Source organism: Anarrhichthys ocellatus, unplaced genomic scaffold, assembly GCF_004355925.1.
Source record: "Anarrhichthys ocellatus isolate YVR2014 unplaced genomic scaffold, GSC_Weel_1.0 scaffold5, whole genome shotgun sequence".
NCBI classification, from domain to species: Eukaryota; Metazoa; Chordata; class Actinopteri; order Perciformes; family Anarhichadidae; genus Anarrhichthys; species Anarrhichthys ocellatus.
This window is the reverse complement of record NW_022280035.1, coordinates 8,846,760-8,873,202: the sequence shown is the minus strand read 5'-3', so window position 1 is coordinate 8,873,202 and position 26,443 is coordinate 8,846,760. Positions and strand designations below refer to the sequence as shown.

Sequence of the window (26,443 nt, the reverse complement as noted above, 5' to 3'; positions counted from 1 at the left end):
AACCATACAATATCAAGAGATCACCCAGACCATTATCCTTTTGCCAGGACAACCTAAAGTATCAGTACTTCAATAAGTTATGCAACTGATTCCAAGTACTGATTGGAGCATTCATCAATTACACGTTATTTTCAGTAATAGAAACTATTGTGTGAGACAACAGAGATTCGTACAAGAAATGTCCAGCAGAACATTTTTATCACCGAAAGCTATCTTAATTACAGTGCTGTTCATAGTACCTGAAAATGGACAAATTGCTTTTTAGTTGCTCAATAACTGTACTGTATCATCAGCACCCTTATCCTGATTTAGACTCCATGCTAATGCCTGTGGTTTTGTTTTTACATCCTACTTTTATCCTCCTGCTGGTTTGACAGTTATATTAAGTGACACGCTCCCAGAAGAAATCATCAAAAAATTAAAGACCAATCCACAAGCAGTCATACGCTGGAAGTAAGTAACACTGCACAGATATAACTAGTACATTTACAGCAACACCACCACAATGGATTGTTCCACTAAAATCTGCCAACAACACAACAAAGTAACCTAAAATTCAAAATGGAGACAAATGCAATATATTTTGATCATTCCTGACAAAAATGAATAACAGACTTTAAGTGCAAGTCCTCAGAATCACAGTTGGGAGAGAAAATGTGAATACATTTATGCAATACCTGCTAAAAACACACATCACCATGACTTATACTGCAGGACCTGGTTGCTGTATAATTAACAAGATTACAATTGCAGTTAATAACAGAACCAAAGTGGCTGACCAGACTTCACGATTACATTTGTATGTCTTCTGCCATAATAAACATACATGCTGCGGGCTCTCTCACACACCCACGCAGTGACAGTTTTTGAGACCACCTGCCACTCCACATATACATCACGAGGACATACAATGTTATATAGATATAACATTATATAATATTATATATGGTAGAGGATACAAGTGATCTCGTGACAACGAGAGTGTGAAGGACAGCAGCTCTACTCCAGCCATTTCAGCAATAGGTACTGTCCCGTTAAGAGCAATACAAAGGAAGTAATTTAGACTACTTAACTATCAATTCTTAGATAGCTTGGCTATTTTTGTTGACATGCTATTCAGTTGCACCTGTCTCTCTGACACTAACTACCAAAGACAGGTCACAAACACATTAGAGATCACTTGCAACAGACTACAAATCCGGGTTTATCCTTAAGACTGACTAACGTCAAATGTGTCGCAATAATCGATATAAAACGATCAGAATCCAACCAACGTCTGCCTGCCCTCACATACTGTAACGTATGTAGCGGCTCTAGATTCGTGACTGTCAACCGAACTAGAAAATAACGGTCGACCCGCGGTTAAAGCGGATAATCTCCAGGCATCAAAGGAACACTCACAGCATCCATGTTGGTTAGCCTAGCATGCACTGGGCGATACGCCTGGTTTGGATAACCCAGCTAGCACTTAACGCTAGCTCGCTAACTAATCCAAGGGCAGCAAAGCTGACTTGTGTTAGCCCACTTGGCTAACTGTGTGCGTTTCTTACCTTGTTTTAGAGTGGCTTCTGTTTATCTTTAAATTAAGCGTAACGTTAACACTATATTTTTATAATACTTGCATCCCAGTTTTGCTTTGCTTTCTGCCGCTAAACCATTCAAACCGCTGGTAGAACAGCCACAGAGCTAATGGCTACACTAGGAAGGAAGGAGCTGTCAATCCTGGCTGAGCGGTTCACGCGTTGAAACCCCGCCCTCTTTTCCAAAAGCTCGTTCGCGGTGATGGTAGGCGCGCTCACGACATACCAGGAAGTCAGAATAGTAACAGAGAACGTCAGAGCATCTTTGCTAGTAGCGAGCTAAGCCACGTAAAGAAGAAAAAGTTTATGAACTCTGCCTACACAACTTCAGGTATTTAAACACGATCCATTTCTAAACACCAGTTTCACATATAGCTGCTCCTGTACAAAGTTGGCTGTTATTTAAAAATGGTTAATGACTTTTGCTCGTTAGATAAATAGTTAGATACTTGGCCTTTTCGTGGTTTTAGCCAAGTCACGGGCTAACGTTAGCATTGACTTCCGGCATGACAAAGCTAGCGTCAGCTGGCTAACTGCTACTTTTGTTAGCTTCGCTAAGAAAAGTATATATGGCCCAAACGAACTGCTCAAAACTCCTGAAACTTTTGGATTATACCACAACACTATTTTTACGGTCAAATATCAAGTTTAAAGTGTTATACTATACGAAATAAATGTCAATCTATAACCTAACGTCACAGTCTACTTCAATAAAAGTAGCAATATACTCAGTGTAAACTGTTACGAGTAACGTTAAAGTCTAAAGTCCTGCATTCAGATTGTCAAAAAGTAGCACCAAAATATAAATTACGTTAGTACCTAGTATTTAGGTTGTAGTAAAAGTATTATAACTACAAGTATGAAACCTGAGATTTACTTTTTGTCCAACTTGCACAATTATGGATGTCTTACATGTCCATGCTAAATATGGTGTGTGTGAACTAGGTTTTTCTATGACTCAGAGGTAAGAGAGTAATTTATTAAATTAAATTTCTGTCCCTGTCCACAAATATAGGAAATTATGTACAATAAAAATGGTTCCACACAGACACAAAATACTAATTTATGTCTCCTCCTTTTCTTAGTTTTGTTACTCATACCAGTAATAATCATGCTGCAGTGAAATGTACAGGTGCTGGACATATAATTAGAATATCATCAAAAAGTTGATTTCACTAATTCCATTCAAAAAGTGAAACTTGTCTATTATATTCATTCATTACACACAGACTGATATATTTCAAATGTTTATTTCTTTTAATTTTGATGATTATAACTGAAAACTAAGGAAAATCCCAAATTCAGTATCTCAGAAAATTAGAATATTACTTAAGACCAATACAAAGAAAGGATTTTTAGAAATCTTGGCCAACTGAAAAGTATGAACATGAAAAGTATGAGCATGTACAGCACTCAATACTTAGTTGGGGCTCCTTTTGCCTGAATTACTGCAGCAATGCGGTGTGGCATGGAGTCGATCAGTCTGTGGCGCTGCTCAGGTGTTATGAGAGCCCAGGTTGCTCTGATAGTGGCCTTCAGCTCTTCTGCATTGTTGGGTCTGGCATTTCGCATCATCCTCTTCACAATACCCCATAGATTTTCTATGGGGTTAAGGTCAGGCGAGTTTGCTGGCCAATTAAGAACAGGGATACCATGGTCCTTAAACCAGGTACTGGTTGCTTTGGCACTGTGTGCAGGTGCCAAGTCCTGTTGGAAAATGAAATCTGCATCTCCATAAAGTTGGTCAGCAGCAGGAAGCATGAAGTGCTCTAAAACTTCCTGGTATACGGCTGCGTTGACCTTGGACCTCAGAAAACACAGTGGACCAACACCAGCAGATGACATGGCACCCCAAACCATCACTGACTGTGGAAACTTTACACTGGACCTCAAGCAACGTGGATTGTGTGTCTCTCCTCTCTTCCTCCAGACTCTGGGACCCTGATTTCCAAAGGAAATGCAAAATTTACTTTCATCAGAGAACATAACTTTGGACCACTCAGCAGCAGTCCAGTCCTTTTTGTCTTTAGCCCAGGCGAGACGCTTCTGACGCTGTCTGTTGTTCAAGAGTGGCTTGACACAAGGAATGCGACAGCTGAAACCCATGTGTCTCGCATACGTCTGTGCGTAGTGGTTCTTGAAGCACTGACTCCAGCTGCAGTCCACTCTTTCTGAATCTCCCCCACATTTTTGAATAGGTTTTGTTTCACAATCCTCTCCAGGGTGCGGTTATCCCTATTGCTTGTACACTTTTTTCTACCACGTCTTTTCCTTCCCTTCGCCTCTCTATTAATGTGCTTGGACACAGAGCTCTGTGAACAGCCAGCCTCTTTTGCAATGACCTTTTGTGTCTTGCCCTCCCTGTGCAAGGTGTCAATGGTCGTCTTTTGGACAACTGTCAAGTCAGCAGTCTTCCCAATGATTGTGTAGCCTACAGAACTAGACTGAGAGACCATTTAAAGGCCTTTGCAGGTGTTTTGAGTTAATTAGCTGATTAGAGTGTGGCACCAGGTGTCTTCAATATTGAACCTTTTCACAATATTCTAATTTTCTGAGATACTGAATTTGGGATTTTCCTTAGTTGTCAGTTATAATCATCAAAATTAAAAGAAATAAACATTTGAAATATATCAGTCTGTGTGTAATGAATGGATATAATGGACAAGTTTCACTTTTTGAATGGAATTAGTGAAATAAATCAACTTTTTGATGATATTCTAATTATATGACCAGCACCTGTATGTAAACTATGGTCTTGTAAACCTGACCCTCTTCTCTTTTCCTCCAGTATTCAGGCTTGTTTACAAAGAGATCTAAAGATGTCGTCAGGTGCTCTCTTTCCAAGCTTGGTGAGCGGCTCTAGGGGAAGCTCCAGCAAGTACTTGGTGGAGTTTCGTGCTGGGAAAATGACCTTGAAGGGCAACGTCGTGACACCGGACAAACGCAAGGGCACTGCATACGTCCAGCAGTCTGACGACTCCCTGATTCACTTCTGCTGGAAGGATAGGACCACTGGAAATGTTGATGATGTGAGTAACTTTAAACTACTTACTGTTACTCTGATGTAATATTTTCTAGTTGTCAACAAAACGAGTTTCTATGACCCCCGCCGATTTTGAAATTATTGTTCAGACTACAGTGCATACATTTGAACAAATTATAATTTTCAATCGGACAACGAGGCCGTATTTCTTAGTTCGAGCAAAGTAACATTTTTGGGGTTTGAAGAGCTGACATGGGCCACTGTGGTTCTGGTTGGGTCCGACTGGGGATTTTTATTGTATTTAGTCTCTCATCTCTCTCTTCTCTAATTTTTTGTCATCGGAGGCAAAAAACACAAAACATTTGTTTGAGTTAAATATATCAATGTTTATAGTTAAAACATTTTTTAAACGCATAACATAAATATTGTTTAAGATTTCTTAAAGCAGTCCTGCAATGGAAAAAAAGAGTCTCATTTTGTCATTTTGCATACAAGCAATGCTTACACATTGAATCCGTATTCAGCTGGGCTTCAACAGAGCAAGCAAGGTGTCTTTATTCCAGAGTGGTACTATGATGCTATTGCCTTTGTTTTCCCTTTCAGTAATCGGTTAATGATGATTTGTTATGGCAGAGCAACCTCAGCGTTTTTTTCCGCCTCTCTCTCTCCTGAATGTCTTATGTTGTGGCTTTCCTGTTCCAGGACCTGATCATCTTCCCTGATGACTGTGAATTCAAGAAGGTGAGCCAGTGCACCACCGGACGTGTCTTTGTGCTGAAGTTCAAGGCCGGATCCAAGAGACTGTTCTTCTGGATGCAGGTGAGAGGAAGAGGCCCATCATCTTCTTTCTAAAGAGAGGAGAAATGGGGACTGTCTTTTGTGACTGTGTGACGTCTATGTCCATTTGTGTGCAGGCAGATGGATGTTCAATAGAGGGAAAAATGAAGTGGGAGGCAATAAGACTGAGGAGCAGAGAAGAGAGATTATTACACATGATGAAGGGATGTGCATGGCTGTAATCAGTATATTTGTCAGGCAGCCACACATTTTTATGGATTTGTTTTTGTCCCTTTATATTTCATTTCAAAAGATTTTCTGACTTTTCAAAACAGTTGAGACAGATTTTGTTTTAGTTTTCAGCAATGTGTTTGTAGAATAAAGCCACTTATGAAACAGATCGACGAAAGCACAATTAGTATGAATTCAGTGTCTTTTATTTTATCTTTTCGGTGTTGTCAAATCTGCCTTGCGTCATCACATAGGAATGACTCGGATAGATCGGAGCCTGTTCATTTGGTCTGTGGAGAATTCAACTTTTAATTTTGAGGAATTCCTGCTTGCCTCATTTCCATCAGGAGCCAAAGACCGACAAGGATGATGAGTACTGTCGTAAGGTGAATGAGTACCTGAACAACCCTCCCATTCCCGGAGCGGCAGGAAGCGGAAGCGGCAGCGGCCACGAGCTCTCTGCACTCGGAGGAGAGGGAGGCCTGCAAAACCTGCTGGGAAATATGAGCCACAACCAGCTGATGCAGCTGATTGGACCAACTGGATTGGGAGGACTGGGTGAGTAGCATTTCTTAGGTATTTATAAATCTTGACACTCAACCACAGCACAGACTCATGAATCTGTTGAGCGAGGGAAGTCTTCAGCAAACCACCATAAACATGGTGACAAAGAAATCTGGTCACATATTAAAAAGTCCGGAGAATGTAAAGACTCACAAGTACAGTAACTCTTGAGACAAATTAAAATATTTCATCAAACATGATTATAAGCTAAAATGTCCTGTAGTAGTTAAACAGTGACGTTAATAAAAAAAAAACGTATTGTAGTAGTAGTATATACATTTGTCATTCCTTTTACTCCCTTTCTTACATAATTATGATGTCAACACAAAGTTAGGTGAAGCTTACAGCTGGTGTATTTGTTTTAAATAAGAATCAGACATCAATTTGGAACCTTTTTTGATTTGTTCATGTTTGTCTAAGGAGGTTTGGGAGCTCTAGCAGGACCAGGACTTGCCAACTTGCTGGGCAGTGCAGGACCTGCCACAAGCAGCTCCTCATCCAGGTAAGACAGAACACAAGATGTAGAACACAATATGATGAATTACCTCTGAATATTTATATTATTATGAATGATTCCTTCTTAGCTCTCGTAGCCAGTCAGCAGCAGCCGCCACTCCGTCATCAGGCACAGCCCCCAGACTGAGTTCCTCTCAGGCCACCACCACCCCGGTGACTCCTGCTGCCACATCGGTCTCCCCTACTAGTGTTGCTCCTTCCACACCAGGTACATCAAGTGCAGTACCGTCATTATGCGTCAGTTCTCTGCCAATTAAGAATCACACTTTTAATGAAGAGGAAAAAAACAACTTGTACTTACTGTCACATTTGCAGCCGCTGCTCAGACCCCACTCGCTCCAGCCTCTGTTGGAAGCCCTGGCTCCCACCAGCCCATCCAGCTCAGTGACCTCCAAAGCATCCTCGCCACCATGAACGTCCCCGCAACGTCGGCTGCTCAGGGAGCAGCAGGTGAGTGACTAGGGATGCAACGGACCACAAAACTCACGGTTCAGATCATTTCATGGGTTTGAGTCACGGATCTGATCAGCAGAAAAAATATAACGACTAGAAGGCATTAATGCCGATTATATATTTTTACTGAAGATTGGCAGATAACAATCAGCTGTAAAACTTTACTACACACTATGATGGTACAGATCATGGATAAATGAAACTACAGTCTGTTACACCACAATGAGTAACAGATGATTGAATGTGGGGTCTTGGTATGGTGACAGATTTAGGACTGCTTAGTCAATCTGAATAACGTCATCGGCTAAGTGAAGGAGACTGAGTAAAGAAGCCAACACCAGAGAATAAAATGAATGGCTGATGGGGCTCCTCTCCTGTTCTCTAGTGGACTTGGCAAGCGTTTGCACCCCAGAGATGATGGCTCCCATCCTGACCAACGCTGAGGTCCAGCAGAGGCTGCTGCCCTTCCTCCCCAGTGGAGAAAGTTTACTGCAGAGCGCTGATGAGATCCAGAACACAATCAACTCGCCTCAGTTCCAACAGGTAACGGATAAACACAAAGTAACTCCAAATAAATTCTGGTTAAGACATTCATGTGGAAGAGAGAAAAATCTTTTACTGAACAGATTTATGGAAATGTGATATTTTTATTGAGAATCTAATGCACTGAAGACCTCGCAACCACATCTGATTTGCTAAATAGTGTGATCACAAGCACCCGATTGACTCAATGCACCTGATTTTTAGCTAATTAGGTGTGGATAGAGCACTTTAATTAGGTTTAATTGCTGCAGCTTGACAGCGACTGTTTCCTCCCCCCTTCAGTCGATGAGTATGTTCAGCAGTGCCTTGGCCTCCGGGCAGCTCGGCCCTCTCATGAATCAGTTTGGTCTGCCGGCTGAAGCTGTGGACGCCGCCAACCGAGGAGGTGAGACGCATGCAATATCAGACTTGGAACATATTTTTTTCTTCCTTAAATACACCTCTTTCTTTGGTTATTTATTCATATGTATTTGGTTTTCCTGTCAGATGTGGAGGCGTTTGCCAAAGCCATGCAGGACAGTAAAGGAGACTCCAAAGAGAAGAAAGAGGACGACGAGGACATGAGTCTGGATTAGACCTCACACAGCCACGCCTCCGTTAAATCTGAGATTCATTTTCCTGTACCTATCTCCCATTTCAGGTTGTCTTACACCTTTCTATACCAAAGGCAACACTCTGCTCCTCAGTCAGTGTGAAAGCCACAGTTTAACACATGCAAGTTAGGCCAGTTTTCCCTGTGACTACTGTCTTTATCAACAGCTCTGTTTTGTTCTATTGACAATTTATTTTACTCTGAAAGGAGAGAGTCAGTTTATGAAATAAAAGGAGATTGAGCCCAAAGTTAGATTTTTGTTTTCCTTCTGTTGTTACAGTCTAAACTGTCAGAGCCGGAGTAAGTGCCGAGTCGGTACTTAATAAAGAAATGTTTGACATCCAAAACAACTGACCTCTTTTGCAGATAGGAAACAAACACTGAAAAGTGTAATTTGTATTTTAAAAACGACTTTATTTAAAAATACATTTACAAACATGGGGTCTGGGAGTGACGGGGAGGGACAGATTATTCTTTCTGTGAGATATTCTTAAGTGGTTATATTACATACACGTTTCACACACTCATGTTTTGTAAATGTTTACATTTATGACGGAATAGCGATGGGAAATGTAGCCTGAACCTGGACACGAGCTGGCAGATGGGATGATTAGTTCTCTTCATACAGGAATTAATCCCACGTTCATGCCCTGTAAGGCTTTCACATACTGTGAATATAGCACTCACTCTATTCCTTACATGTGGGTGTTATTACCCTGAACAACTGAAAAATGGCCAAAGTCAGATACATTGGACCTTTCAGAAAAAAAATCTGTCAGTTATAGTTTGGATATTGAAATGAACACCATTCACAAGTCGGAAACTGGTTATTACAGTAACTCCAACATGACTTGAACGCAGCATTATCACCAACGTTGATAGAACGAGAAAAGAGATTATGTGTGAGGAGGAGAAGGAAGTGAACCTCTACCTTAATGATAGTTACGTTTTTACTTTGAAACCCGAATGTAGAAGAGAAAATAACTTTTAAGGCCATTAAACACGAGCAACATGTTCAAACTACACTGGAACAGCCAATGACTGACCTGTTCTAATCTCTTTTTTCTGTGTTTCTATGTAAATACCAGTGGTGGAAGAAGTACTAATACCACACAGTAAAACTATTCATCTACAAGTAAACATAATGCATTCAAAACCTTAGTATTGCGTATTATCAAAATGGACTTAAAGTAACAGTACTGATTGTGGAGTAAATTGATCCCTGTCAGTGTTTTACTAATATACATAAATGTAGTAGTAATATTAATCCAGATACAATATACATATGCAAGTAAACTGTTATGGAGCTGAACAGGAATATTCGACAAACAGGCAGCCTATTTTCTTTCTTTCTTACCTTTTCTGTGTCCTGTTTTTTCATTTTTATCATGTGGCCATAATTTTGCCGACATGAGTAATGTAATGCTCGTAATGATTGAATTTACTCATTTTAAACCTAGTTTTTAGTACTGATTGTAGATTAATTAATCCTTGTTGGTGCAACCCGGCCCTAATGTTGTATTTGTTTCATTTCCATTCACTGAGCCTCCCCTGAAAATGTTTGGAGAGAAGCCCACCTCCAACTTGAAAACCTGAATTATCATAATATGGAAATACTGAAGTAAAGTACAAGTACCTCAAAGTATTACTAAGTACAGTGCGTAAATGTACTTAGTTACATTAAACCACTGGTTAATACTGGACCTTTCTTGGTGTTATGTGATAAATGTATTCATCTTTGTGTCACTGAGACGCCCGTTATTCCCAAATGTCCAGTTCCAGGTGACATTGCCCATCTGCGCTGACTGAGGACGTTGCTCATACATCAGTGTTCACAGTGTACCGACTCAGTAGGTATTCTTAACATTCTCTGCTAGAGATGCACGATACACGGCTGTATGCATCATTTACTTCAATATATAATGCAGATTCAGGAAATTAGTTTGGACGATTGACACAATACCATTTGCTTCCTAAAGCAAGAAAGAGAAAGCAGTGTTGCCTTCATTGACAGTAAACTACACATTTTAGAATTGGCCTTTGATTTTAGAGTTGATATTTGATGTCTTGTATCAGTGCATCTCTATGCGCAGACAGACGTCATAGCACCCTGTAGCACAAAAACAAACCAGTAATATTGCAACAAACAAACTGTAAAATATAAAATATACATTTTTCTGAAAATAGAAAATAAATATTAATATATATTTTAAATTAGCTACAGTAACATGACACCCACCACCAGTAATTTGCAGTTGGGGAATGTGAGGATAAGATTGTGTGTGTTGGGTTTACATGTGTGGGCAGCCCTGCATCCCCACAGCTCCGTGCACAGCGAGTGGTTTGGACAACATGGCAGGTCTGCGGTTGATCGTCGCTTGGCGGATGCAACCGTGGAAGACTGGCAGGCCTGCAGGTAGACCAGGAACTGTGACGCCATCTGGTGGACAAACAACATGTTCAACAGAAATCTAGAATTACCGCCTCGCAGCCGCATGGCTCCACCAACCAATCATGTTGCAGTTTACATCCGTCTGTCCAAAATGTCATCACTTCATAATTTTAACTTTTTTTGTGTGGAATTGACATAATTACCATATGAATTCTACAGCTATAACTGTTGAGTTAGTTTGAAGTAACTCAAAAAACATAATAGTTGCAATATAAAAGAAAACCGCCATAGAGAGAAAGTAAGTAATATCACATGAATGTATGCCGTTACTATTGTGATGTTGTATGTATTGTTGTCTGAGATGTACAGTGATGTGGAGATACATTCCCCTTGGGTTTAATAAAGTCTAAAGTCTAAAGAAAGTATTACAATGTTATGGAAAAATGTAATATATTAATATAAATGATCTCAGATGGTGGTTCTTTGTGGAAAACTACTTTCATTTTCACCATAAGACATAATGAAACAGGATCAGGCATTGTGCAACAAAAGAAAGAAAAGGAAAACCAGGGTGAATTTGTACTCACCGGGTACCCCTCCAAGGTAGACGGTCTTTTTGGACCCTGCAGAGCGGCTCTGTTTGGGGCCGACGCTGTGCTCACTGGCTGCATCAACGTGGAGCTCCAGGGCATTGTTCTTCTTCACCACTGGAGACGCAGAGACGACACATCTTTATCTCAGCGTTACAACAGGGCAACAACACAGTGACAAATAACTTGTTGATGTAAAATCACCTGTGATTGTGTGCCAGCGCCCATTACATAGAGGTTCCTCAGGAGTAAAGGAGGTAGAGAATTCACCTTTGCCGCTGGTTAATGAAACAATCACCTACACACACACACACACACACACACACACAAAATTTAGTTCAGTTCAAAAATTATTATTCTCATCTTTTGTTTTCTTGCATTTCTTTTACAACTCAATACAAATAATATCCAGCTGTTAAAACCCTCCCTGGTGTCGTCTCACCTCTCCCCGTCTGAGGACCAAACTCAGGCGTTGGTCAGGTGATGTCCCAGCATGCAACAGCAGGCCAGAGTCCAAGACGGGCCGAACCTCCAACTTGATTTCCAGATCCCGACCTAGAACTAAGGACTCATCTGCATGGAGAAAGAGCCTTACGTCAGGACACATCATGACCCAAACAAGAAGATGCATCGTGACTGAAATTTTTAAAAACACAGAAGAAGAGTGACAATAACAACCTATTGCCATGTGTCCTCCCTGGCCAGAGAAATACGCTCCGGGCTGCAGAGGGCTCTGGAAGCAGGGCACCGTCCCCTGACTGTGAGCGGGGCTTTCTGCACGGGCTTCGTTTAGCGTCAGGTCCCTGACACAACCAACGAAGCCACCGGAGCCTGGAGCCTGAAGTTTGTAAGAAAACAACACAGATGGAAAACAAGTCATGAAGAATAGATGTGTGATGAAGGTGCTTTCCTGTCTTGGAGTCGGTGTGTGAGATAACAGTATCTCACATTCAGATATTACTCATCCCCACTGTCACTTTTGCCTTGTAATTTTGTCTTTAATGTTTCTTCTATTCTATTTTAGTTTTATTTACCGCATTACTTTAGAATTCCTCCATTATTCTGTACTTATTTCAGTACCTCATACAACCCCACTTCAAAAAGTATTTATCTCTGGTACTGATATATCACATCCAGCCATGTAGCCGACTCTTGTGTGTGTAATTTGTAGTCTGGATGCTTTACCGTCAGTGAGGGCGGGACTCCTCCAATATATAAAGGCCCAGCGAGACGAGTCCTGTCTCCTCCAGGCATTCTCTTAGACTGAGCGCTGATACCGTCTACTATTAGGCTGATCTTCTCTCCTTCGCGCTTTATAAACACCTGAGGTGACAAAGACAGAGCAGGTGAGATATTCAGGTGAATCAGACACAGGCTGTCTGGGTGATATAATGCAAACCTGACAGACTTAAATTGTGAGATGAAAACTTGTCAGATTCACTCAAATTCACTTCCTGGGTAGAACTAGTCACATGACCCTGCTTTTAACCTCACCGTGTGCCATTGGTTGTCGTTGTACTTCTTGCGGCTTCGCAGGCTGACCTTCCTCTTTCCTCCGTCCAACAAAAGCAACAGGTGGCCGTCTGACGCGCTGAGTGACATCACGGCTGCGCCACGCTGCCCACCAGCCGCGTACAGCACCAAGCCATCAGAGGAGTTGATCCTCACCGCCATGGAGATGTGAGGCCTGCAGAGAGAGAGAGAGAGAGAGAGAGAGAGAGAGAGAGAGAGAGAGAGACATAATTAAATATTAACTTGTATTATTAACATTGTTGTAAGTGCTGTTACTTGCATGTCAGCAAACAGCCTTGTATTTACGTGATGAATGCACGTCCAATAATTACTCCTTTTAGCTCTGGTTTGGGCTCCATGATATTCAGAGAAACATATGTGGTTCCTTATCTGCTAAATGTTCCACTTTATTCACCAGCTAGTCGCTAACTTTGTCTTGTGTTTTGTTGTCTCGAGGGATGAGTTTTCCCAACAGGGTGGACACTTAATCTACAGTGTGTTCACACTCACATTGAGCTGGGTGAGGTGGGCAGAGAGTCGTATCTCTGGTAGCTGTGTGTGGAGCCGCTGAAGTGCGTCGCTCCGGCCTCCTGGTCTGACATCTCCCCCTGACAGGACTCCCTGGTGTTACGGCTGCGAGACCCGGATGGCTTCTTGTGCTTTCCCTGTAGGGGAGAGAGTTTACATTTATTTTGTGTTTATTACTGGGCACGGAGGTTCAGTTAGGGTCTGATTTTATTTGCGGGAAAAGCAGAATTGGCTGTTTGCGTGTGTGTGTACCTTGGGTTTGTTGCTGTGTTTGGGCTGGGCAGCGATGATCTGCTGAGGCTTTTTGACAGCAGGACAGTTGAGAGGAACGTTGACGTTTTCTTTCACTTTCAGCAGGTTCAACACCATCTGAGAACTCTTTTCACTGCAGACAAGAGACACACATATATTATAGACAAAGCTGAATTACAATATACGTATGTATAGTGATCATTTATCATGTAGGACACAGTCAACATGTTAGCAGTTACAATTAAAGAAAAGCTACTTGCTAGATAGAAGAAAAGTGGTTAAAAGATTTCTTGTTAAACAAAAATGACAAACATATATTCAAATCAAGTACAATTATGGAACTGAATCTTATGTTACAGCAGACTTATCAAGGAGTCAAAGGTTGTTAGAACAGCAATCCTTCCTCTTCCTTGGTTTTTAACATCCAAAGTTGGCTCCATGTCCCCGGCTCAACGAGGGTTACGGTGCTCAGCCAACCCCAGATTTGACTCCGCCATGCTTTATTTATGTATTTATTTTTCTTTGGCACTTTGTCCGCCATTTTTCGAAACCTCCACTTGTATATGTGCATACCATCTGGCACCTGGTCGCTACGTGTTTATAGAGGTTGACCACCAGAAACGTACAGAACACAGCAAAATAAGAAAATACAAGCACAGATATTGACACTGCCACACACTTCCAGTGGGTCATAACCGATGATTGAGAGGTATTACTTTTGTATCAGTCTATACATTGTTTTTCAGGAAAAAACAACCATTGTGCCTTTAAAACATTAATATACTCTGAATATGGAGATTTCTATCAATAGTTTGAATGTAGGAATGCAGATAATAACGCTGTCATTAAAAAGATGATTTCACCTTGTTTGATGACATGATATCAAAGTTTTTGACTGAGCTGTGTTGCCAATCCTTCCATTACTTCTCACCTCTTGATGAAAACATTGCTGATACATCCGGTGAGACTGGTGACGCTTTGGTCGGGCATTCCTCCGAGGAAGGTGCTTCCCTCTGTGGTCGTCACACTACGTCCTCTGCTGTTCAGCCGGATGCCCTCATTTGCTTTCTCCAGCACGTCGTCCATGTACAGACGCATCCTGGAGCAGGGTGAGCAATCAAACAATGCATGCTTTTTTTTTTACAACTAAATTTGTACCAAAGTTTGATGGCTTCATGTTGACATTTGGAACAAAAAGACAACTGAGAGCTTTATGTGGACTTTTACAGGATTACACAGCCAGCCTACCCATTGATGTTGTTGTAGAAAGCAATGTAGTGGCTGTTGTCATCGTTGTACGTCTTCTGCGTCTTAATCTCACTGTTGCCAGCTCTCACTACAACATGGCCCCCATTCAAAAACACCTGACACACTCCGTCCTTTACACACACAACAGCCACAGGTCAGAACACAACATGTAAGAAGATGACACTTAAAAGTCCAAGAGACCAATGCAGGAGAAAGACAAACATCATGGACGATTCTTTTAAAACGTATTGACTGATTTAAGATAGCTGTAAATAAAGACAGAGGAAACAGGAGGAGGTGGGTTACTCGTCAGACCTGATCATGGTGGTAGAACATGAGTCCCTCCTTCTGCTCAGTCCTGAAGCCGAAGCTGGAGTAGAAGTTATTTCTGAGGCTGGGAATGTTGGTTAGAGCCAAGCCCAGGTAGCTCTGACTGGAGAAATGAGCCTCCCGAGCCACCTACATGAACACACGCACACACACACAGCAGGTCAAGACATGCTGTATCAGTTCTAAATATACAATTTAATGCCATTAAATGTACTCCTCTTTATTCAAGCTGAATGGTGGTTCAGCGTTTTCTTACCAGCAGGTCACTGTCGCAGCCGAAACTGAGTCCGGAGCTCTTCATCCTCTTCAAGTTGATGTGAGAGTTCTGGGCCTTCACGTTCCTGAAACAGCCCTTCACAGAGCCCTGATTTGGAAACAGAGTCTTCAACCTGAAAAGAGACAGAGACGGAATGAAACAGCCTGAAGGAGGCAGAGTTCTTTAACAAACTAAAGTAAAGCTGTATTTTTAGGCAATTTGGGGGCAGAAGCATTTATCAACAAGCTGAAAAAGTTACATTATGGGCTTGTATAAATGTTACAGCTAACATGATAGCAAACCTCCATGATACAGCAGACAGGGAGCAATGAATGTAAGTCAAGGCAAGCCAATTTTGTTTATTAAGCCCACTATAAGAAATTACAAATTTGCCTCAAGGGGCTTTTTTTCATTAAAATAAAAATAAACTGGGAAAAAAAACAAAAACATTTTTGGAAGTCCTGAGAGGCAAGCAGGAATTTGGGCTGATCTGAAAATAGTTCCCCCTCCTGTGTTTATGACTTAAGAGCAGGTAAAAACAAGGTGTGGCTGTATTTATTAATTGGCATGAAAACAAAAAGTACAGCTGAGGCCGATGGGAATGCCATTAGTTTTGCAGGTATTTGCTTATAAGTAGAAAAGTTGAACTCATGATTGCACTAGAGGGAAATTTAAAGGATCGTCAAAGTTATTCAAATTCATCCTGTAGGGGATATGAATATCTGCAACAAAATCCATGGCAATCCATCCATTAATAATGTGTGTGTACTACTCACTTCTCAGGCATCATGTGCTTTGGTACTCCTCCGAGGTAGTAGTTGCTACTGAACGGGGGGATGCTCTCATCGAACTGTTGTGTGTAGAGGCCAACACGGTTGTTCCTCACCACAATACGGTTCGAGGTTGAGCGCAGGATGATGATCTCCAGCTATACAATTAAAAACAACCCGCCACACATCAACAAAGACTATAACACTTATAAATGAAAACCATTTTTATTCCAGCTGTGAATTAACATCTTCCATTTTTAACAAGTAATATATAGTATTAGAAAATAGTAACAATGTGTTATAGACATGGGAAAGACAAAGACAGAGAGACATGGTAGACTTACAGCTTTGGGGTCGGCGTCACTGATCATCAGGAATTCAGATGAAGGTTCTTTGGGCTCGAGCGCCATCAGAGCACCACTGAAGTCATAGAAAACCTTCAGTTTGCCCTGAAGTACCGCCAGACACAGGAACTGACTCTGATGGAGAGATTCGTGGAGAAAACATTGAGCCATATAGCCAGTATAGTAATGATTAGAACCCAACCAATACTAGACGTTTGAAGCCGATACTCACTGATGTTGATATCTAAGAGTTTCAAAAAATTGGATAACTATCAGCCAAAATATCTTTATAAGGATCCCTTAAATTTGAACAAGATGTGCTCTCTCATGTGTATTTCTGTACTGCATATTTTTGTAACTTATTGGCTGATATTTACAGCAATAATGACACTTTTTTAATTATTTAATCTTAATTCATTTCAGGCAATCTCTTGTATCTGTGATATGATAATATCAGCCGGCCAATTCAGGCTCTGACAAAAAGCATTGGCAATGAATGCAAAACAATAAAAACATCAATACTAACTACCGATTTTATGATAAATCAGATAAAAAGTGCTTAATTATTGAGCAATAGTACATTTACGAAAGAGAAAGTAAGACAGAACAACGATTTGGCTTCCCTGAGAGAATACTGAATGAATGAATATATAAATGAATGAGTGAAGTCTTTACCTCCTTTTGCAGCAGGAGCAGTATTCCGTTGTGTGAGAGCAGTTTGACTTCCTGTTCAAAGCGCTGCATGCGAGTAGATTCATCAGTAAAGGTGATTTCAGCGAAGCCGGTACCGTCAAAGTACGTCGCGTCGTTCACCCAGGCCTGAGTCAGCACCGGCTTGGACCTTTTTTAATCCATAATGAGTCACGGAGAAGTAGACAAATGGAAAATATGAAAGTGAGTTTAGCTAAAAGTAAGGAAAATATAAAGAGCAAAGACAACATGAAAGATATTGTGTTATAAACATATACTGGAGGTTATTTACCCACCATGGTTTTGATTATATGAATTAAATGACAACTTGTGCACTGACCTGCCATAAGGTTTCTCCGCTGTGGTGTTGAGTTGGAAGATGTTTTCAAAGTTATACAGACTGAGCACTTCCTCGTTGAGCGTATCTAACTCGATACAGCCCTTAAAGTTAGGCAAAGCGAGCGGAGAGGGCGGCTAAAAAACAAAAAGAGAATAAAGATAAAATAACTAGTATATACTAATACATATAATTCAAATTTAAAGCAGTCATAAACCTATATCTATAACATCTTTTAAATGTCTTTATAAAAGACAGAGCTTTTCCTGATTTGACTTAAGTTTATGTTCTTTGAATTGTCTTTTTATTTCTTTATCTCTTTTCAATATCTCTTTCCTTTATCTTACATTAATGGAATTGGTTTTATCCGTTTCATCATAAAATCCGATGATTTCATAATTTGTCAATTTAAATCTACTGCCTTCTGTGAAGCACTTTTTAACTTGGGTTTTCAAGAAAGTGCGCTCTCAATAAATATGAATAACAGCTTAGTTGCAGTATTTTTTTATTAATAATATTACTTTTTGTTTGTAACTACATGATAAAACATCCACTAATTATTTCTATGCATTGTTATTGTCATAACATTGTAATAAAAATGTGGATGCTCTCATAGGCCATGACTGCAATGCAATGGTGGAGCCACTATCGTATGAAGGCTTTCCACCATGTACTCACTTTAAAAGTACTTGGATATCCTCCCACATAGAAGACAGTGTCGTCGGTCAGGAGGTTGAGCAGCCCTTGATCTCCTCTAGCCTCCACGTAGGCTTTGGTGACTGTTTGGTCCCCCTCAGAGGCTTCTGAAGACATGGACATTTGACCGTACTGTAGGATCCTGCATTCAACCAGACAGACAAATAGATAAAGACAAGAGACAGCTGATATGTTTCATCAAGAGTCAATATTTTAACTTGCATACTGATTACATTTTTTTCTGAAACAGCGTTTCGAGAAACTCTGGACACTTAAAAAGAACATTTTATAATTTCAACTGTTATAAAACAGCAACACATCAGTGCCATTCCACTAGGATGTGGAATGGCAGTCTTTCCTGAAAATGAAATATCAACTTTCTGTACAGTGATAAAAGCAGGTTAAAGGGATAGTTGTGATTTTTTTTTAAATGGGGTTATCTATACTCCTGTCTCGACTGGTTACTTTTTTGTGTTAATGTGTGACTTTGGTGTTTTAAAGGGTTGGTTTGGATTCACCAAAGTCACACAATAACACAAACAAACTAACCGATCAAGGTAGCAGTAGACTAGCAACTCCTGTGTTCTGCAAGGTGAAATTACAGTTACTGTTAATGGATTCTTGTGGCTTTGAATTGAGCATAGATAATGGCTTCAGTTGCCTGTCGGAAAGGGCTGTCTGACAGCAAGGTTAAACAGTGAAAACATTAGAAATATAGCCTACACTTAAACTGTTTTGCAGTTGCCCCCATCCACAGCAGTACATTACTTTTCTCCTATGCCGGTACTGTTGTCTGTTTCAATGATTATAATTTACAAAGTTGGAATAAAAAAATAATAAAATCACCTCAATATGGGAAAATCTTCTCAAGTAAAAATCAATCATGTCATCATGTATGCACATATTTCATGGTGTGTCTTACCTCTCCAGCACTATGCTATTGAAGTTTCCGTTAGACTTGACGTCTTCATCCATCAGCACCTCAGCAGTTTCTCCTCCAACATTGAAGTACCAGCGCAGTTTCTTTCCCACCAACACCATGCCCAGGTACTCCTTACTTGACTACAAATATGAAATAGACAGGAATGAACTTCAAGAAACCCATACTGTCCTTGCCAAGGATATCTGCTTACTGGACTACAACTCCTAGAAACACTCTCTCAATAATCACTAAGCAAAGAATAAACTCAGGAACGTATTGATCGATGCCATACTGGTACTGTGCTAATCAAATAAATGTAATGTTCAGAGTGGTACACGGATCCTTTTAGAGACAGTTCACCCCAAAATCCAAAATTCCAAATTTTTCCTCATACCTGTAGTGCTATTTATCAATCTATATTGATTTCAAGTAGGAACTATTTTCTTTCCATAATAATAAACAAAGAAACCCTCCACAAAGCATAAGGAGCTTCTGTGTTTCTGGGGTGCTTACATCCTTGTTGCCGAGGTAGAAGACGAACTGTTTGTCGCTGTTGTCCTGCCGCCTGGCTCGCGCCGCCTCGGGCAGAGTGATGTAGAACTTCAGGGAGGTGTAGGCAGCCAGGTCGGCCAGGTTACGAGGAGTACGGACCTGTACACCGGACGACCCGTTAAACTTCACCGACACGCCCACCTGGATGGATGCAAGAGGATGAGGAAATTACAGGCTTTTCAATTCCAACGTCAGAGTGTGTGTGAGTGAGTGAGTGTGTACCTTGCTGGCAGCGTTGCGCGCCTGCTGTATAAGCTGTCGGATGCGGCTGATGTTCTCAGAGATGTTTGGCATCTGTACGGAGTGATTCTGCAGTTTATCCAGCTTCTTCATTAGCAGAGGAATAGTCTCACCCAGTGCGTGCACTTTAGAGAGAGATTTGCATAAAGAAACCAGTTACTGAAATACATTTTTTTTTTTTTAAGGAAGCTTCTCTGGCGTTACGTCACACACGTCAACAAGATCCTACCAGTCTTGTTGGCCTCCATCAGGGCGTTGTTGATGTCATCATTGTTGGCGTTGGCGTCTCCGTATGTCTGCTGCCATTTGTCCAGCTGCTCTTTAATGGGATGCAAGGCATCGTTGACTTGTGTGGCCGTGGTGTTCGCCAGATCCGCTGCTTGCTTTGCCTCGTCGATCTCTTGACTCGCATCTGTTCAGCGCAGAGAAAGGAGGGAAGTGTATTTTTTTTAAATCATAGAGATGGATAAGGTGAATCCACTTTCTATGCATGGAGGATTTGTACCACATGTTTAAAGACATTATTAAATTATTCGTTGTGTAGATTTATTACAGTATTCACAACTTATGAACCTGATAGGAGCTCTTTTGTTGTATTTCTAAAAAAAAAAATAAAAAAAAAAGAGAACACTGAAATTATATTATATAATATTATAATTATAATATTTTTGTGTCACATTTAAGTTGATTTTAAATTTTAAATTTGGTATGTCCTAAAAGAAGTCATCAACATTTTTACTATAACTCTCTAAACAAGCTTATAGCTATTTCTTAGGGTGGGTTGCTTCTCTAGTTTTAATAATATCTAACGCTTGCTCCTCTTGAGTTTGAATGCCCTGATTCTAAGATACTTTAAACAAAAGCGTCTGCGAATTCAATGTAATGAAATTTCTGTGTGTGTGTGTGTGTGTGTGTTATAGTTGTGTTGCTAGGTGTTTACTTGCCACCTGGTAGACGCTGGTACCTGCCTGTCGTGCTGCGAATGGCTCAGGCCCTTCTATGTTTGAGCTGTGCATCTACAGAAAATAAACCACCTGCTAAATGTCTTGCAGCACTACATAAAGAGGAGGTTCGACAATGTTGCCCAAATATGCAAGCAAGCAGGACGCAGCAGAAATACACAAACCACTGCCTTCACAGCACCACATGTCATAACCTGATGCAGGTCTCGACACGATAGAGATTATGGCCGTAAGTGGCCACAAGTGTGCCATTGCCATACTTGTTAACGGTTTTATAAAAGCAATAGCTCATTACCACGGCCTGTCATGAGCTATCGCTCAAGTAGATCAACATATTTGATGAAGTCGATGTACCCGCATGATTCTTGCACTTCACATGGTTGAATGCATTTGTTGTAAGTCACTTTTGATAAAAGCGCCAGCTAAATAAATGCCATGTAATGTGTGTAGAATGTGCGTACTTGTAGTGAAGTTGAGGTTCTTCTGAACCGCCGCCAGGTCTTTCATCACATCCACCTGTTTGGTTTTGGCATCGTCCAGTCGCCTCTGAGCGTCTTCCAGCTGCGGCTTCAGGTCTGTGCAGCATTAGAAGAAAAACAAAACTTCAACGACTAAAACATTCCAAGTGAAGTCTACAAGACTCTACTTTTACTTGATTTCATGACATCCCTCATGATGAATCTCTTAAATGAATATGCTGATGTGAAAGATGTGTGTTTACCGTTGTTGAGTTCATCATTTAGCTTCTCGACTTCGTCCTTCAGCTCCACACTGTGGTTCCTAAGAGACTCAGCGATCTGACTGAGGTCCTGGTCCTTTATGTTCTAAATCGACATTACAAACCAGACACGAACAGATTCATAATTTGAAGCAAGTTGTTTTAGTAGTTTCAATTTGTGCACGTACATCTTCAATACGGGTGGAAGAATAAATGTGTGCGTCTTTTACCTTCATTGTGTCGTTAGCAGCCTTGGCGGCCATCTTGGCTGCCTCCTCTGCCTCTTTGATACTGTTGATGATCTTGTTGTAGGAATGTGTTACATCCACAACTCCCTCCTTCTTGGTTTCTGCTACCACACTGCAGACAAACAAGATTATTAACATCTTCTCTTTACTTACTTGTCATCATGGCCATATTCATTGCTGTGATTAAAGGCCATGTCCCTCAAAGCATGAGTCTGATTGACTCAAAATGTGACACACATGTCCCCAAATGCCAAGACATATATGACTGGCAGGACTTTGAATGTGCCAGAATTTTTTGTGTGACATTGCTCAGCGTTGTGAAGCCCGAAACCCGCTTGCTGCGACCTGCAGCTTTGATTTTAAGATTGAGCCGCTTCCATCTGTTGAGCGAAAAGGGGCTTAAACCTGAAACATATTTTTTATATTTTTCCTGGTGAGTTTTGTCAATACAGTGAACAGCGAGGCTTGTTTAACAATCTTAATATATACGTATGTAGCTAAGCAGCTAACTACTCTCTTACCTGGACAGGTTCATGGCTAAAGTGTTCAGCAGCTCAGCATGTCTCTCTGCTTCCTCCACTAGAGGAATTTTGGAGTCGGCCAAAGCTAAGTTCTGCACTTTCTTTGCCAATGGTGTCCTGGCGCCATCCAGCTGGGCCGCCAAGCGCTCATATTCCTGAGAAAGACGTTTGAAGTGTTAAAGTGATGCATAACGCACAACATCTGCATTTTGATTCCAGATAAAATCCTTTGTTACATGACTCCCTGCAAAATGCTAAAAAAAATAAACCTAAAAAACTGGAAGGAGAACAAAAGTAATCTGTACATAATTGTAAAAAAAAACAGCAGATCTCTTTTATTCATAACATACCGATGAAACACTGAGGGCCAAGGTAATGATGCTTTTTTTTCACAATGAACGAAGCATATCCAAAACCTTTTCTTGTACTAACCATAAAAAATATGACTTAACCATAAACCCCATAGAGCAGAACTGAAACTTCAAAAATCTGAACTGAAATGCAAACTAAGCTCGAGTTTCTTTTGTCTCTCCAAAAGGCAGTTGTACAGCTACTCAGCATATTTATATTATCAGAGTTTTTTTTTTTTTCTAACCTCTTTGGAGTCGTGCAGCATAGACAACACATCGTTGACCTGTGCTACATCATCTTCAGCCATGGACAACTGGTCGTTCACCTCCTTCTGCTTCGACAGCAGGTCTTCCATCCTCCTCTGCGCGCGAGACAGAGAGGCCGAGTCAATATCACTTTTCGTCACACTGTCCTCACTGTACCGGTGTTGTTGATTTCCCAGCTCACCTGGTTGTCCTCCAGAGTTTTCTCGTTGACGTTGTTGATCTCTGCGGCTCTGGCAGTGTTGTTCACAGCTTCGTTCAGGGCGTCTCGAAGATCCATCATTTCAGAGTGGAAGCGGACCAGGCGGTCTCTGATATCATTGGCCAAGTCGCTGTTTTCTCCCTGACGACCTGCCAACTCCTTGTTAACACGGTCCAACACTAGTAGAGGACACAGAGACCGAGTTTAAAGAACTGATGATATTATTGTTGTTGTTTTGGGGTCTAAAACTGTGGAAACGTTGACTTTGATTCATTTTCCATTAGATTACTTTAGGTCTCCATTAGAAACATGGTTTCAACCTTTAAGCACCAACTTTCTATCCTATTAGCTCGCACCAAGTAAAGAATCCACAGAATGATGGTATGAATGTGTAATATATGTATTGATAGATTAGACATATCTTTTTGACCATTGTCATTCTCAAAAAGAAGGCCCTGTCATAAAAATAATCACGATACATGCACGACAATTGACACTTTAAAATTAATAATAGTTACTCAAGTCATTGAAAGTGGTCTGGCAGGCCAAATATGTAATACATATGTCCAAATTTATATCAAGACTCTAACAATCAAAAATAGTGGGAGTCAAAGCAAATCAAATTATAGCTATTACACTTATAGATAACCATTCTAGACCTGACCATGTAAGCATTAATTATGGACGTGTGAAGAAATGATCAAATATGCGCAATACATATTCTATTTTTTTTTACACCTGTTTCACACATGAAAACAATCAAACAAATAAAATAGGCACTTAGAAAGATTTTCATGGCAAAACCTTTCAAGCACAGGAGAGAAAACAATTTAGATCAGACTCTCTGATTTGCCTCTCAGGGCTTCCGTAGTCCAACCAGCAGTTCCTTGTAATATGTATAGTGTAATATGACTCGAATGTGCAATACCACATATTTATAGGAAACAACCTAATGAAAAATACTATTAAATGTGCAGTTACCATTAAAGTAGTCATTCCCTGTGTGAACATATTCTTCATCTTGCATTCTTAACCTATTTAAAAAGGACAGATGTTGCCTACCAACTTCTTTTTACCACTGAAAATTTAGGCTTTAGTGTTTCAGCCGAAACATAGAATACAAACTTCAGATTTATCTCTTGTTTCAAAGCAATATTTTATATGTCTTCTATGAAGTACCATTTATAAAACTGGAAAGTGTTTAAGAGAAATATATGTGTTTGTGAAAGAAAACTTACATTTCTGCGCCTCCACCTTCTCTTTGTCAGCCAGTTTCTTCTGTCCCACACAACTCCTGTACTTCATCTCCCGCAGCATGGCCTGCACCTCCCTCATCTTCTTCTCCCTCTGCCCAATGTCCTGCTCGGCGTCGGAGTCATTCAGCCAGGTCCGGTTCGCCATCGTCAACATGTCTATGGAAAGCACCAGAAAAACATCAATCAATCAAATGGTCTATATAGCAGTCCTCTTTTTAATAGATGGAAGTTATAAAAAGGATTAGATGACCCTACTCTGAATGACGCTGTCCTTCAAAATCATTTTGTTCAAGAACTTTGACAGTATCTGAAACTTTTTCTTCTTTGATGAAAGATGACAACCAAAAGTTTTCTCCACCAGCTACTAAATTCACTTTCATATTTGTGCAAGCTTCTTTGTGTTTGTGTAATTTTTACTCGAGACAAAACTAACTTAAACCGTTAAATGTTTATTTTTGTATTGCGAGTATGATTTTACCGCATAGTTACACACCAAAATATTCTTTTGAAATTTCTACATATATGGGGAAAGATCACACAATATGGAAGCCCATTTCCCCAGGAAATATGATGAAAACTTAGCTTTGATATTTCGAGATACTAAGTCATTTTAACGACTTAGTATCTCAAAATAATGATTTACTTTTGCAAAATAATGACTTAGTATTGCGAAATATTGAAAAACCTATCTCGAAATAATGAGTTAGTTTCTTAAAATAATGACTTAGTATCTCGAAATAAGGAGAAACTTTCTTATAATATTGACTTGAGATAGTCTGTGAATACTTCCAGATAGTTTCTCATTAGAATGACTTCCAGGGTCTTTTTTTAGACCATATTGTCATAAATGGGCTTCCATACTCTGGGCCTCTGCCCCCACCTCTTATGCAGCAACTGAAGCACCGATTGACTGAAATGAACATCTTGTATCATGTTACAACAATAGGTTTCGATGGACTCATTGTCCCGTCATACCATTTAAACCCATGGTGATGTTGTTGATGAAGGACAGCAGGTCTTCCGCCCTCTGGTGTGTGTTATTGGTGCTGTCCCGCAGGTCACCAACCCTGTCGGTCATCACCGTCGACTGAAAACACCACCACAACACAACACTCTCAGTTCTACATAAAAGCAAACAAAATATTTATTAATTTATTATATTTGTGAAGACTTGAAACCGTTATTTTTAAACCAAAGAAAACAACATTGTTGCTCTTTAACATTGCATAAACTTGTTTAAATTTGGAGAATTCAGATTGTTCAAGTCAGTATGTGTGTGTGTGTGTGTCATAAGTAATCACACCTTGCCCTGCAGTTCATCAATGTCATCATTGATATTTATGATCTCAGCATCCAGCATGTCGGCCCGACTCCTGCTGTCATCCAGCGTACTGTTGTAGTTCTCTATGGCACTCTAGAATCATGGGAAAATGTGTTTAAATGCAATATGACACCACCAGTGCACCAGTCTTACAGCCTATCGACTGAACAACATCACATGTTTGTGTGTGTGTGCGCGTGTGCACACTCACAGCGATGTCCTCCACAGACTTGTTGAGATTGTGCAGCTGACCCCAGGCCATGGAGCTGGCGTTGAGGCTGCTCAGCTGACCGGCTACCGAGCGGAAGTTGACGTTCATTTTGTCAAGATCCTCCAACAAGACAGTGACACAGCTGTCACACGCTGCAAGGGGAAACACAAACACACATTCACACTTAATTTCCAAGATTTTGTTTTTCTGTTCTCTGGTATTTTTTCCTCTTTTAAGCATATTTTTAAAGTATCACGTATATAAATTCAACACAAAAATGTATCAATTGCTGTAACCATATGAGTGCGGGTGTGTACTTTACTTACGGTCACAGTGCATGCCATCACGGTGCTCTACAGGTACACTGTATTTTGCCTTGCAGGTGTCACACTGTTTTCCTGTCATCCCGTCAGGACAGCGGCACTCTCCTGTACGAGGGTCACAGCGTCCTCCTCTACAGCTGCACTCTGGAGAGAGGGAGGTATTAATATG

General features: G+C 40.6%; 2 protein-coding genes across 4 annotated transcripts in view; one reads left to right on the top strand and one right to left on the bottom strand.

Moving 5' to 3' along the window:
• Positions 1-1,792: 1,792 nt before the first annotated feature.
• On the top strand, positions 1,793-8,487 carry adrm1 (ADRM1 26S proteasome ubiquitin receptor). Of its 2 annotated transcripts, none has more exons than XM_031844288.1 (10): positions 1,793-1,911; positions 4,369-4,609; positions 5,266-5,382; positions 5,919-6,129; positions 6,556-6,637; positions 6,720-6,859; positions 6,967-7,101; positions 7,490-7,647; positions 7,930-8,032; positions 8,134-8,487. In XM_031844288.1, the coding sequence occupies exons 2-10, from the start codon at positions 4,400-4,402 to the stop codon at positions 8,220-8,222; spliced, it is 1,245 nt and encodes a 414-aa protein (XP_031700148.1). In that variant the 5' UTR covers positions 1,793-1,911; positions 4,369-4,399; the 3' UTR covers positions 8,223-8,487. The 2 variants fall into 2 exon arrangements, with proteins under 2 accessions (XP_031700148.1, XP_031700149.1); XM_031844289.1 differs by having other exon boundaries at positions 1,794-1,911; positions 6,559-6,637.
• A 61-nt stretch (positions 8,488-8,548) lies between these two features.
• lama5 (laminin, alpha 5) overlaps positions 8,549-26,443 on the bottom strand; it is an 89,663-nt gene continuing 71,768 nt past the window's right edge. For both annotated transcript variants that reach the window (XM_031844286.1, XM_031844287.1), the window contains exons 48-80: positions 26,278-26,418; positions 25,952-26,103; positions 25,723-25,833; positions 25,395-25,506; positions 24,402-24,575; positions 23,146-23,342; positions 22,943-23,059; positions 22,348-22,502; positions 21,809-21,938; positions 21,582-21,684; positions 21,322-21,435; positions 20,128-20,310; positions 19,881-20,023; positions 19,620-19,799; positions 19,107-19,246; positions 18,167-18,326; positions 17,492-17,625; positions 17,137-17,302; positions 16,462-16,596; positions 16,124-16,275; positions 15,348-15,480; positions 15,077-15,220; positions 14,762-14,892; positions 14,445-14,612; positions 13,514-13,646; positions 13,244-13,398; positions 12,716-12,908; positions 12,407-12,544; positions 11,900-12,059; positions 11,664-11,794; positions 11,426-11,519; positions 11,219-11,338; positions 8,549-10,679 (exon numbers count right to left, since the gene is read on the bottom strand). In XM_031844286.1, coding sequence (XP_031700146.1) covers positions 10,531-10,679; positions 11,219-11,338; positions 11,426-11,519; positions 11,664-11,794; positions 11,900-12,059; positions 12,407-12,544; positions 12,716-12,908; positions 13,244-13,398; positions 13,514-13,646; positions 14,445-14,612; positions 14,762-14,892; positions 15,077-15,220; positions 15,348-15,480; positions 16,124-16,275; positions 16,462-16,596; positions 17,137-17,302; positions 17,492-17,625; positions 18,167-18,326; positions 19,107-19,246; positions 19,620-19,799; positions 19,881-20,023; positions 20,128-20,310; positions 21,322-21,435; positions 21,582-21,684; positions 21,809-21,938; positions 22,348-22,502; positions 22,943-23,059; positions 23,146-23,342; positions 24,402-24,575; positions 25,395-25,506; positions 25,723-25,833; positions 25,952-26,103; positions 26,278-26,418 — 4,748 coding nt within the window. In that variant the 3' untranslated portion in view covers positions 8,549-10,530. The remainder of the gene's footprint in view (positions 10,680-11,218; positions 11,339-11,425; positions 11,520-11,663; positions 11,795-11,899; positions 12,060-12,406; positions 12,545-12,715; positions 12,909-13,243; positions 13,399-13,513; positions 13,647-14,444; positions 14,613-14,761; positions 14,893-15,076; positions 15,221-15,347; positions 15,481-16,123; positions 16,276-16,461; positions 16,597-17,136; positions 17,303-17,491; positions 17,626-18,166; positions 18,327-19,106; positions 19,247-19,619; positions 19,800-19,880; positions 20,024-20,127; positions 20,311-21,321; positions 21,436-21,581; positions 21,685-21,808; positions 21,939-22,347; positions 22,503-22,942; positions 23,060-23,145; positions 23,343-24,401; positions 24,576-25,394; positions 25,507-25,722; positions 25,834-25,951; positions 26,104-26,277; positions 26,419-26,443) is intronic.

What these genes read in the sequence shown, in the direction of transcription:
- adrm1 (XM_031844288.1), top strand. Translation starts at nt 4,400, where the DNA reads ATGTCGTCAGGTGCTCTCTTTCCAAGCTTGGTGAGCGGCTCTAGGGGA. An exon ending in ACAAGCAGCTCCTCATCCAG is followed by an intron (nt 6,638 to 6,719) that starts GTAAGACAGAAC and finishes ATTCCTTCTTAG; the next exon opens with CTCTCGTAGCCAGTCAGCAG. An exon ending in ACTCGCCTCAGTTCCAACAG is followed by an intron (nt 7,648 to 7,929) that starts GTAACGGATAAA and finishes TCCCCCCTTCAG; the next exon opens with TCGATGAGTATGTTCAGCAG.